The following is a 13,437-nucleotide window of genomic DNA, read 5'->3' on the forward strand; positions in this document are numbered from 1 at the left end:
ACCTGGGTGGCTCGGTGGGTTAAGCTCTGCCTTCAGCTCAGGTCATGATCTCAGGGTCCTGGGATGGAACTCCACATCGGGCTCTCTGCTCAGCGGGGAGCCTGCTTCCCCTCTCTCTCTCTGCCTACTTGTGATCTCTCCCTCTTTCTCTGTCAAATAAATAAAATATTTTTTTAAAAAAAGCACTATAACAGACATGAAGAATGACTTTATCAGTAGACACAGTTGAGAAAACACTCTTTGGGCTTGAGGATATGTTAACAGAAACTTCCAAAATGGAAACACAAACAGGAAAAAAACTGAAAAAATAAAAGCAGAATAGCCAAGACCTGTGGAACAACTACAGAGAGTGCAGCATATGTAATGGGCACACCAGAGGAGAAAAAAGGAACAGAAGAAATATTTGAAGTGATAAAGTCTGAAAATTTCCCCGAAGGAAGGACAGACACCAAATCACAGTTCCAGGAATCTGAGAGAACACCAAGTAGGATAAATGCCCAAAAAAGGTACACCTAGACATATCATATTCAAATATTAGAATATCAAAGATATCAAAGATAGAGAAAAAAAATTTTTTATGACTTTATTTACTTTTCAGAGCAAGCACAAGAAGCAAGGGGAGCAGCAGAAAGAGTGAAAACAAGAAGCTTAATGTGGGACTCGATCCCAGGACTCTGGGATCATGACCTGAGCTGAAGGCAAACGCTTAACCGACTGAGCCACCCAGGCTTCCCAAAGATGAGAGAAAAATCTTGAAAGAAGCCAAGGGGGGGAAAGTACCTATTTATAGAGAAGCAAAGATAAAAATTATGTCTGACTACTTTTCAGAAATCATTTGAGCAAATAAAGAGTGGAGTGAATTATTTAAAGTACTGAGAGTAAAAACACCTACCTAGAATTCTGTACCTTGTGAAATTATCCTTCAAAAATGAAGGGGGTAAATACCCAGTAGTGCAATTGCAGGGTCATAGAGTAGCTCTATTTTTAATTTTTTGAGGAATCGCCACACTGTTTTCCAAAGTGGCTGCACCAACTTGCATTCCCACCAACAGTGTAAGAGGGTAGAGGGTTCCCCTTTCTCCACATGCTCTCCAATACTTGTTTCCTGTCTTGTTAATTTTGGCCATTCTAACTGGTGTAAAGTGGTAGTGAAAAGAAGGGCCATCAGTACCCCAATGTTCATAGCAGCAATGGCCACAGAGACAAGATGCCCTACAACAAATGAATGGATAAAGAAGATATGGTCCATATATACAATGGAATTTTATGCCTCCATCAGAAAGGATGAATATCTAACTTTTGTATCAACATGGACAGGACTAGAGGAGATTATGCTGAGTGAAATAAGCCAAGCAGAGAGTCAATTATCACATGGTTTCACTTACTTGAGGAACATAAAGAATAACACGGAGGAGATTGGGAGAAGGAGAGGAGAAGGGAGTTGGGGGAAATCAGCAGGAGAGGTGAACCATGAGAGACTATGGACTCTGAGAAACAAACTGAGGGTTTTAGAGGGGAGGCGGGTGGGGAGTTGGGTGAGCCTGGTGGTGGGTATTATGGAGGGAACGTATTGCATGGAGCACTGGGTGTGGCATAACAATGAATCTTGGAACACTGAAAAAATAAAATTTAAAAGAAATGAAGGGAGTAGAAATAAAGCCTTTCTTAGACAAAATACATAAATAATAAAAAAGAATTAAGGGAAATTCTTGCCTTCCAAGCAATGTTAATAGTTCTTCAGAGGAGCACCTGGGTGGCTTAGTCTACTAAGTGTCCCATTCTTGATTTTGGCTTGGGTCATGATCTCAGTGTTGTTAGCTTGAGCCCTGTGTCAGGTTCCAGGCTGGGTATGGAGCATGCTTAAGGTGCCCCCCCCCCGCTCTCCCCAGCTCACTCTCTGTCTCTCTTAAAAAAAAAATTGTTTTTCAGAGAGAAGAAAAAAGATACAGGTCAGCAACTCCAATCTATGTAAAGAGAAGAAGAACATCAGAGAAAGAATAAGTGAAGATAAAACCTTTTATTTTTCAATGCTCTAACAATTATTTAAAATAATATCAATAATACATTCAATTATGTGTTTTTATATATATGCATTTACATGCTTATGTAGGTGAAATGAATGGCAGCAATGATACAGGGGATGGAGGGAGGAATTAGGAAATATTTTGTTATTATAAGGCTCTTGTAATATCTGTGAAACAGTATATGGTTATTTAAAAGTGGATTTGCTGAAGGGGTATGGGCACCCGAATGTTTATAGCAGCAATGTCCACAATAGCTAAACTATGGAAAGAACCTAGATGTCCATCAACAGATGAATGGATAAAGAAAATGTGGTATATATGTACAACGGAATACTATGCAGCCATCAAAAGAAATGAAATCTTGCCATTTGCGACGACGTGGATGGATCTAGAGGGTATTACACTGAGCAAATTAAGTCAATCAGAGAAAGACAATAGGTGAAAAAAAATTTTTGTGTGTGTGTGTTTGCCATTTATTTATTCATCCTTCCTTCCAGTGTTTTGTACCTTCGTAGGGGGCCAGGTCCTGTCCCAGGTGCTGCAGAGATGGTCAGTCATGGCTCCCCCGACCAAGACAGGGAGTTGACTAATATGGGAGACAAATCCTTTAAAAGTGCCTCGTATGAATATGTCACAAGTGCTAGAGTAGAGGAAGAAATGGACTGGTCACTGTGACATTGTGGGACCGTCTGGCATTTTCTGGCTGGGCTGGGAAGCCTCTGCAGAAGGAGTGGCAGTTAGACGAAGTCAGAGATCCTGGATAGGGCTGGGGAGACAGTGTTCTGAGGGGGCATGTTCGCAGCCCTAGGGGGATGGGGGAGTCATGCAATTTGAAGAATTGAAAGAGGTTTGGTGTGGTTGGAGGGTGGGGCTTGAGACAGAGCTTGGAGGGAGATGAGGGAAGAGGAGGTGGGAGCGGTAGGTTGTGGCCGAGTTATAGAAGGCTGAGGGCGGTGGAGGCCCCAAGGGATGTGGACAGGTGAATGGTGGGCTTAGATCTGCACATTGCAAATAACAAACCAGCTGCAGGGTCGAGAGTGGATTGGGCACTGGGAGCAGGGAGGTGACTAGGGAACCGATTGCTCTCCTGTAAGCAAGAGCTCGTGTTCACTTGGACTGGGAAGGTCTTGGTGCTGGTGGAGAGAGTAGATCTGAGAGCCATGTAGCAGGTGGAAGGGCTGGGCTGGTGACTGATGGGGCTGGAGAGAGTCATGAGGCCGTGGCAGTGAGGGACAGGGGAGAACCAAGACTGACTCACAGGTGGCTTAGGCATTTGGATGGATGAACAGAAGCCACAGGAAAGGCTTGTGTGGGGAAGGTCAGGAGCTGGACTTGAACATGCCCTTGAAGAGCCCATGTGACATCCGGTTGGAGAGTTTGAGTGGACAGTTGGACATTTGGACCTGGAGTTCAGGAGTGAGAGAGACAGGGCTGGGCGGGGAACTCATCAGTGTTCACACAATGACCAAAGCCATGTGAGGCTGCAGAAGAGACGGGGCCTCAGAAGATTCCTGAGGGCACGGCCGTTTAGGCAAGGGATAGCTGGTGGGGCCTGGGGGAGGGGCCTGCACCAGAGGCCAACAAGAAGGGGCTTGAGATGTCGAAGGGATATCAGCAGAGGAAGCACCCCGAGCGCCAAGGAAGACGAGCTTGCAGAAAGAGCAGGCAGGGATCACCAGTGGCGAATGCCACTGGGCTGTCACACGAGGCCAGAACTGAAATTGCCCACTGTGCTTCGTGACTGGCGAGGATGGTCTTCGAGGGAGCGATGGGGCCAGGGCCACAGTGTGGTGGTCCAAGCCAGAGTGTGGCCAGAAGGGAAGGGGGAGTGAGAGCAGAGCCGTGAAGCAGGGTGAGGCTGGAGTCCGGACACCCTGTAGACAGCCGGGTCCCTGCCACCAGATAATCAGAGCCGATGGGAAGAAGGAGGACCTCTGGGACCCTCTCCGACTCATCTCTAAAATTACTCTCATTCAGCCCCAATTCATGCATCACCTCCTAAAACTTCTGCTTCCGGTCGTGATGGAATAACAAATCTGGACTAACCATCCTGCCATTCAAGCTTTCTCCAGGGGTGTTCGAAAATGTCCCCAGCCTTGTCGACGAGGAAGTGAAGGTGGCCGTGATCATATCTCTCTGATATGAGGAATTTGAGAGGGGGAATGCCATGGGGGAAGGGAAGGAAAAATGAAACAAGATGGGACTGGGAAGAGAGACAAACCGGAAGAGACGCTTAATCTCAGGGAACACTATTTTAAAAGACAGAGATTGTCAAAGTGGGTCAAAAAAATAAGACTCAACTAGGTTGTCTGTAAGAAGCAAACTTTAAATATAAAGACACATATAGGTGAAAAATAGATGGCAGAGAAAGATAAACCATCCTAACACTAATCAAAAGAAAGAAGGAATAGCTATATTAACCTCAGACAGAGCAGACTTCAGAGAAAGAAAATTTATCAGGGATAAAGAGGGGGATTACATAATGATAAAGGGGCCAATTATCCAAGAGGATATACAAATTCTTGGGGTGCCTGGGTTGTTCTGTCAGTAGGCACACGAGTCTTGATCACAGGTTTGTGAGGTCAAGTTCCATATTGGGCATGGAGCTTACTTTAAATAAATAAATTAACTAATTAAAAAATAAGCAAATTCTTGGGGTGCCTGGGTGGCTCAGTGGGTTGAGCCGCTGCCTTCGGCTCGGGTCATGATCTCAGGGTCCTGGGATCGAGTCCCACATCGGGCTCTCTGCTCAGCAGGGAGCCTGCTTCCCTCTCTCTCTCTCTTTCTGCCTCTCCATCTATTTGTGATTTCTCTCTGTCAAAAAATAAATAAAATCTTTTTTTAAAAAAAGCAAATTCTTTTTTTTATTAAAAAAAATTCTTAATATGTATGTACTTAAGAAGAAAACATCAAATGTGAGGAAACACTGATAAAATTGCAAGGAGAAATAGATGAATCTGTTCCAATTATATAAAAAAAATGAACAAATCCTGCAGGCAGACATAAGGACAGAGTTGAATTCAATGTCACCATCAATCATACTGGATACAGTGGATGTCTATCAACTGCTTTACACAACAGCAGAACACATATTATTCTTAAGTTTACATGGTAAATGTGTTAAGATAGCTCCATTCTGTGACTAAACAGACCTTCACACATTTAAAACAATAGAACTTAGGGGCAAAACTGGGAGCTTTTCACCTAAGTTCAGGAACAAGACAAGAATGTCCATTCTCACGAGTTTTATTGAACATAGTACTAGAAATCCTAGACACAGCCATCAGACAACAGAAAGAAATAAAAGACATCTAAATCATTATGGAAGAATTAAAATATTCACTATTGCAGATGACATGATACTATATATAGAAAACTCAAAAGACTCCATGGAATGAACTACTAGAACTGATGAATTAATTCAGTAAAGTTGCAAGATACAAAAGCAGGGGGGAGGGGCAGAGGAAGAAGCAGATCCCCCACTGAGCAGGGATCCTGACCTGGGGCTGGGTCCCAGGACCCTGAGATCATGACCAGAGCCGAAGGCAGATGCTCAACTGACTGAGCCACCTAGGTGCCCCTAAACAATACACTTCTAAATAATATATGGTTAAAGAAGAAATTCCATGAAAAGTTAAAACATATTTTGAACTAAATGAAAGTGTAAATACAACTTATTAAAACTTGTGAGGTGTGGGGGCGCCTGGGTGGCTCAGTCTGTTAAACATCTGCCATCTGCCTTTGGCTCAGGTCATGATCCCATCATGGAGACCACTTTTCCCTCTCCCCCTCCTCCCTGCTCATTCTCTCTCTCTCTCTTTCTCTGTCAAATACATAACATCTTAAACCGCACACACACAAACTTGTGAGGTGTGCAGCAAAGTCAGTGCTAGAGGGAAATTCATAGCACTGAATGCATTAGAATAGAAGTAAAATCTAAAATCATTCATCTAAACTTTTAGGAAACTAGAAAAAGAATAGCAGGAACAAATAAGAAAAAATTAGAGCAGAAATCAATGAAATTGGGAACAGGGAACAATATTGAGACTCAATAAAACAAAAAACTGGTTTTAGGAAAAGATTAACAAAACCAACAAGGCTGTAGCCACGCTGACTGAAAAGGTATGGATTCAAGTGAAATGGGCAGGACAGAACTCATGAACGGGGAAGTTCAGAGCAATAACTTGTTTGTCTCCAGCTCTGCCCAAGTGAAACCTTGTTCTAACACAGTTGAGTATCTGCCTCAGTTGGCAGGTTGTCCATAATGGGAATGACTGTATGCAGGTTTTTACAAGATATCACTAACTATCAAGTTAATCTTACTAATTTTACTGGCTTTGAATTATGGCCAAAAAGCAATCCAAGATTGTAATTTACCTCTCTTCTTTTAAGGAAGAGTTTTCTTTTTTAAGATTTATTTATTTGTCAGAGAGAGCATAAGTAGGGAGAGCAGCTCGCAAAGGGAGAGAGAAAAGTAGGCTCCCTGTTGAGCAAGAAGCCTGATGTAGTGCTGGATCCCAGGACTCTGAGATCATGACCTAAGCCAAAGGCAGATGCTTAACCAACTGAGCCACCCAAGTGTCCCTATAATTTACTTCTTTATGTAATTATTTTTCTGGGATGATAATGCCCTGACTGATTTACATAAGTTATCCACTAGTCTTGGTAGATGTAATTTGCATTGTTAATTAATTTGGTAACAATCTAAGGTTATATACCTGAAGTGAACTGGGACTCCTAACCCTGTTATCAGATAAGAAGCTATCTGAACTCAGAAACATCCAGTGGATTTAGGCAGACCCTTTTCAGTTCATGAGTATGCCTTTCGAAAATAAAGAGAATCCTCACTACAGTAGAGTAGGAAAGATAGAAAGGGAGGTTAGAAGCCAGTGGGAGCCAGTACTATTCAACATCAGTTACCAGAAGAACTGTCAATTATAGACCTCAAAAGAAGAATCTTAAACAGGGGAGAATTATCAGTTACAGTCCCCAATAGGGAAAAAGGTACATTACATCTTCTGCAAGAAATCTACTACCCCTGCAACTTGGCCAGCGAGAAACCATCATTGTGCAGAACTCGTGCTTTTGTCCAATGGACTTTCATTCAGAGCAAACCCTCCCAACTTCCTCCTCCTCCATAAAATAAAGTTCCTCTCCTTTGTTTGTTGGATTTGCATATGGTTTTGCCTTAGAGTGCATGTTCTGAATTGCAATTCTGTTATTCCCAGATAAAGCCATTTTTTGCTGGCTTAAAAAAATTGTTTTTTAATAAATTTATTATTTGAGAGAAAGTGAATGAGAGAGAGAGCACGAGTAGGGAGGGTAGGGGCACAGGGAGAAGCAGACTCCTTACCGAGCAGGGAGCCGGATTTGGGGCTTGATCCAGAACTCCGGGATCATGACCTGAGCCTAAGGGAACTGCTCAAATGACTGAGCCACCCAGGCACCCCTCTGGTTTTCTTTTTAAGGTTAACATCTTTTGTCAGGAAAATTAGGCCAGAAATATGATTTTAACATAAGGCCATGTTGTTTCAGAAGGCAACTAACAGTCTTAATAAGAAAATGTGTTCTCCAGATGGCAAATGTGTTTGCCTTGAGGTATATCTGAAGATAAAGAGGTTATAGCTTCATTAGTGGAGACACCTAAGTATTGGTTAAGGACCCACTCACAAAACTAAAGCTTATCCCCACTCCAGGGAGATGTCAGAAATCTCAGCAGTGGAAGACTTGTTTTCATCCTGCTGACATCTAGATGTCATCTAAATGCAACAGAATTTGACAGACTCACGAAGAGACTTAGAATAATACACAGATGTATGGCGAATTAGACTATTTCATTTTATAGTCTGCAAATATTTATTGGGCACTTATTGTGTAGAAGACACTATTCAAGGACCCGAAAATCTATACCAGTGAAAAAAGTCCCTGTTTTTTAAAAATTTTAAAAAATATTTTATTTATTTATTTGACAGAGATCAAAAGTAGGCAGAGAGGCAGGCAGAGAGAGGAGGAAGCAGGCTCCCCACTGGGCAAAGAGCCTGATGCGGGGCTCGATTCCAGGACCCTGTGATCAAGACCCCAGCCAAAGGCAGAGGCTTTAACCCACTGAGCCACCCAGGCACCCCAAGTCCCTGTCTTAATAGTGCTTACATTTTACTGGAGGGAATTCATAATAGACAAAGAAATTGTATGTCAGCTGTTAGGTGTTACAGTGGCATATAGAGTAAGGGAGAAAAAGGGATGCTATTTTCCAAAGAAAAGGATGAGGGATGCTTTCCTGATGTCTTAGAGTGTTTGCGCTGGTATAACAACTGCCACAGACTGGGTAGATTACAAACAATTTTTTTTTTTTTTAAAGCTCTATAGGCTGGAAGTCCAAGATAGGGTGATTATGTGAATGCCATCTCCCAGATCTCAGACATCTCGTATTCTCACGCAGTGAGAAGGGCTAGGGAAGCTCTCTGAAATTGATTTCATAAGAAACTAATCCCATTCATAAGGACTCCTCCCTCAGCCCTATTTCCAAAGGCCCTACCTCCTAATACCATTACTTGGGGTGTTAGGATGTCAACAAATGAATTTTGGAAGGACACAAACATTCAGACTATCCTAACGGAAAAGGTGATTCTTCAGCAGAGACGGGAAGATTGTGTGTGGACATTCGGGGAAGGAGCATTCCAGGCAGAGGGACTGCTTAAGTAAAATCACTGAAAATGGAGTAGCTTTGTGAATTTGAGGAGCAGCGAGGAAGCCATTGGTCTGGACTAAAATAAGGGAAGGCCAGAGTAGTTGGAGGAAGTTAGAGAGCGGAGTGTGGAAGGAAAACCTTGTTCACTGTTTTAAGTCGGATGGGAAACTACTGGAGAGTTTTTAGGAGAGGGGTGACATCTTCTTTCTAGGTTAAAAGGTCACTTTGCTTACTGTGTTGGGAGATCCGTGGGTGAGGAGAGTGCCTAGGCAGGCGCTATTATAATAACCTCGAAAAGATTTAGTGGTACCTCACCTCGGACTGCTAGTGGTGGTGGTATATAAAAAGTAAAGGAATGGGCGTGGCTGTGTTCTAACCAACTTTCCAACGCTAAAACTTGAATTTCGCCTGATTTTCAAATGTCACTAAATATGATTTTTAATAATTTTAAACTACATACCAAGCAAGACAGTCTGCAAAACCTAAAATATTTACTGTTTACAGTTTGCCAAATTTTGGTATAGATGAAACAAGATAGGACATTAGTTGGTAATCTTTGAAGATGGGTGATGGCGTGTGGAGTTTCCTTATACTAGTTTACGTTTGCATATGGTTGACATTTTTCCTAATACAAGTTTTTACAACGTTTAGGTATACCAGAGGTGATTCGTCGACGTGTCTTCCCATTCCATTTGTCTGTGTCTAGGAAATGCAGCCTTTGCTTTTTGTTTTCATGAAAAAGCAAAAACCCTTTGAAGCCTTTAGTATTGTCAAAATCATCCCTTCGGATCGGACATTTCGCAACGTGGAAAGTAAAAAGCACAAACGCGATTAGGGGAAAGGGACTTTTTTGTTTTTGTTTTGTTTTCACATTACTGAACGCGCCCAAGACCGAGCCCCTTTTAACACAACATCAAGACGAAATCCCCTCGAGCGAGCGCTCCAGGATTCCCCGCCCCCGGATGAATCCCGGAAATGACGCCGTCCGCCGAATGCTACCGTCCCCTGCAGTGGCGGGGCAAGAACGTCAGCACGTCCGTCAGCCTACACCGCCAGCCTGGGTACGACTCGCTGGAACGCCCCGGCTGGCGCCCGTCCCCGAAGCTTCGGGAGCGCGGTCGACTGCGACTGCGCAGGAATGCTGGGGCGGGTCTTCAAGTCACCCGCCCCCTTCCAGCCTGGGCAGCCAATGAGCAGCCTCTGCCCCGGGGCCGGGTAAATCCTTAGAGGCCGGAGCGATTAGCCGAGAGGACGGTCCCGCCCTTGGCTCCTCCAGGCCCTCGCTCCCCGCCTCGCGCCGTCCCCGCCCCGCCTCCCTCTCCCGCCCGCCTGTCCTGCTGCGAGGTGACACGGGGCTTCGGCTGGGGAAGGGGGCGAGGGAAGTAAGTTAGACGTCGGCCTGGCGGCCTTGGCGCAGCCCCCCGACGTGAGCGCGGTGAGGGGAGCGGGTCTTGGGGACGACGGGGCTGTGCGGCAGATGTGGGAGGGCCCGGGGTGCGCCGTAGAGCCTGGGGCGGCTGCGAGGGGGCGAGGGGGACCCGGGTGTGTCCCAGGGCGGTCGGCCGGGCGTGGATAGCGGGTCGGAGGATGCCGTGCTCGCGTCGTCCCATTTCCAGAGCTGCTCCTCGCGGCTTGGCACACCTTAGGGTTGCCTCTGTTCTGGCTGGCTGGGATGCGAGGAGGCAATTTAAAGATCCCCGAAAACCCGGGGAGGGTCTGTGCGGCTCCTTTCTTCTTCCCGGATGGAGAAGGTGTGAGGCCAGGTGGGCTGGTCAACTTTCACTCTCCCAGACTGTTAAAATAAACAAACCGGGAATTCTTCACCCTCCTCCCCACGCCCTGCCCTGCGACTGACTGAACGACAAACATTCCCAACAAGTTTTGAGAAGCAGACTAGAAAATTCTAAGGGATTCTTTGTCTTGGAAATACAGCACTACTGAGTGTGGCTTTCTGTTTATAGAAAATAAACGAGTGGCAACGGGATGCATTTTGGGTTATGAGTACTCACCTTTCAGGATCTGCCCTAGGGAATTTTTTTTTTTTTAAATTTATTTGACAGATCACAAGTAGGCAGAGAGGCAGTCAGAGAGAGGAGGAAGCAGGCTCCCTGCTGAGCAGACAGCCCGATGCGGGGCTCGAGCCTGGGACCCTCGGATCTCGATCCCGGGACCCTGGGATCATGATCCTGGGACCCTGGGATCTTGACCTGGGCTGAAGGTAAAGGCTTTAACCCACTGAGCCACCCAGGCACCCCTGCCCTAGGGACGTTGGTGTGAAATATTGTGTTGGCCGCGATGTTTTCCTGAAGCACCAGTTTCTGTGAACTCAACTAGAAAAGCTTAGCTGGTTGTTTGCGGGAAGTGAAGTCAATCATCTATAGTTCTGATCAATCTACATTTTTAAAAATATGGTCTCTGTTTCTAGCAAACCTTTGCGTATTTTCCTCTTTCGCAGATTTATTTAATCGCCCAGCTCCCACTGATGAAGATAAGTTGGAGTAACTGCTTGAACTGAATTTTATTGGCCAGAAGACAGCCCATTTGTTTCACTTCTTTTTGTTTTCCCTGCTGCTTTGAGCTTTACTGTAACGGCTGAAAAACTTGGAGAATAAAGTGAACATGCTGTGGTCTTGAACACATTTTTTTTTTTTTTTTTTTTTGGAGGAAAAATTAAAGTGCCAGAGTGAAAGCGAGAATGGCATCCAGAGAGAGACTCTTTGAACTTTGGATGCTTTATTGTACAAAGGTAATTGCTTTCCTTTTTATTCCTAAGTTTTAAAATACTTTGTTATAAAATTTTGTGACTGGCCTTACTTTATTTAATGGAGTAGCATATTTTTATTCATAGTAGTGAGGTCAAATTTAAAAACATGGAGTTTTCTGTTTTCCCCATTTCCCGGGTTTGAACACATATACAATACTGACAAAATTTTTAAATCCTATAGGTATGGTTTTGATATCTTTCTTTCTTTAACAGAGAGAGAGATCACAAGTAGGCAGAGAGGCAGGCAGAGAAAGCGGGGGAAGCAGTCTCCCTGCTGAGCAGAGAGCCCAATGTGGGGCTCAGTCCCCGGACCCTGAGATCATGACCTGAGCCGGAGGCAGAGGCTTTAACCCACTGAGCCACCCAGGCACCCCTGGTTTCGATATTTTTCTTAAGTGATCCCCAAATTATATGTGATATTATGACCTTAGGAGAAAAATAAAATATTTGCTTATGTGTTTTTCTTTTTCTCCCACAAATTGGAGGTGGGATAGAGATATTTTTATGAGAAGAGCATTTAGCATTTTTCCTATAATTAACCTTTTAATTGGCTTAAAAAAAGATTATTCCTTATGAGAAAATGGTTATTGGTTTGAGGTGGTTACTATAAGTTTACTGCGATGATAGGACCTTTTGAGTGTTGTCTCATTTGAGTCACACAAAAATCCTGTGAGATGGGTTTTATAATTATCCCCTTTCACTGATATGAAAATTGATGCAGAGCTTAAACGGGCTATGAGAATCAGAACCACCTGAGTCAGGTCCATGCTTTTATCCATTATGACTCCTTAGTATATTTTATTTTTCCATTTTTTTAAAAGATTTTATTTATTTATTTGACAGATCACAAGTAGACAGAGAGGCAGGCAGAGAGAGAGAGGAGTAAGCAGGCTCCCCGCTGGGATTATGACCTGAGCTGAAGGCAGAGGCTTTAACCCACTGAGCCACCCAGGCACCCCTATTTTCTCATTCAAAAGGAAATTTTTGTGTTTGTCTTTATGTGAATTTTTACACCTTAGCTTTGATTTTGGTTTGTTGGGGTAGAAATATACTACTTAGAAACATGTTTTTCAAGAGAGGAGCTACATTAGTACTTTGAAGATATTGGCGAGAGTTAGAGAAACATCTCTAATTTACTACTTGAGTTACTTTAAGTCTGGTGAAGTTCTCAGGTCTCAGCTTCTGTTTCTGCATTATCCCTCCTGGCTCCTTTTTTATTCAGCTTTTTAAAGAACAAGTTATTCTTTAACAAACAATCTCAGTTATCTCTAATACTAAATTTTAGAGATCACACTGGAATTTTCTTTGACTTCCTGGTTTGGCAGTTCTCAAAATTACTGAAGGACATCCACTTTGAAATGTTTGTATGGATTTTTAAAATAGCTTTTTAGTCTTGTGTAATTTAATGCCAGAAATGTCTTTTTAAAAATAGACCACTCTTCTAATAAAAAAGGAATTTAATTCACCACTTTTGAAAATAGTCACTAACATATGTCAGCCAAAAATTAAAATGCATTTTAGTATGAATGTCTGGTGGTCCAAAAATGATTTATTTAAAAATACATTAAACTTAGTAGGTTTTACATTTTTAGGATGACAAAAGGTAAATGGCATTACATTGTCTTGTTCATTAATTATGTTGCTTGGAGGTGGAGTTCTCGTTTTGTCATTGTGCTTTTTGAAAAGTTGGTATGGGCACCTGGCTGGTTCAGCTGGTAGAGTGTGCAGCTCATGATCTCGGGGTTGTGAGTTTGAGCCCCGCATTGGGTGTAGAGATTACTTAAAAATAAAATCTTTTAAAAAAAAATAGTTTGTTGGCATACCCAGAGTTATATTCTTGATAACTTAATATAAATACGAATCTTCACTCTTTTATGAAGATGTCTAAGTAAACAACGAAGACCCTTCATGGTCAAATTTTAGAGCCTATTTTTGGACAGGAAGATAAGTCACTCCCCCTT

General features: G+C 43.3%; 1 protein-coding gene across 8 annotated transcripts in view; it reads left to right on the forward strand.

The window, feature by feature from the left end:
• Positions 1-9,930: 9,930 nt before the first annotated feature.
• Positions 9,931-13,437, forward strand: part of NBEAL1 (neurobeachin like 1) — a 197,893-nt gene continuing 194,386 nt past the window's right edge. For 3 of the 8 annotated variants that reach the window (XM_004764199.3, XM_013062285.2, XM_045078592.1), the window contains exons 1-2: positions 9,932-10,147; positions 11,168-11,458. In XM_004764199.3, the coding sequence (XP_004764256.1) occupies positions 11,408-11,458 (51 nt within the window). In that variant the 5' untranslated portion in view covers positions 9,932-10,147; positions 11,168-11,407. Of the gene's footprint in view, positions 10,148-11,167; positions 11,459-13,437 lie in introns of all 8 variants that reach the window. The other 5 variants (XM_004764194.3, XM_045078587.1, XM_045078588.1 and 2 more) reach the window with 5 other exon arrangements.

The sequence above is a fragment of the Mustela putorius genome, unplaced genomic scaffold (genome assembly GCF_011764305.1).
Source record: "Mustela putorius furo isolate JIRA1106 unplaced genomic scaffold, ASM1176430v1.1 tig00000275_pilon_pilon_pilon, whole genome shotgun sequence".
In the NCBI taxonomy this organism is placed as follows: Eukaryota; Metazoa; Chordata; class Mammalia; order Carnivora; family Mustelidae; genus Mustela; species Mustela putorius.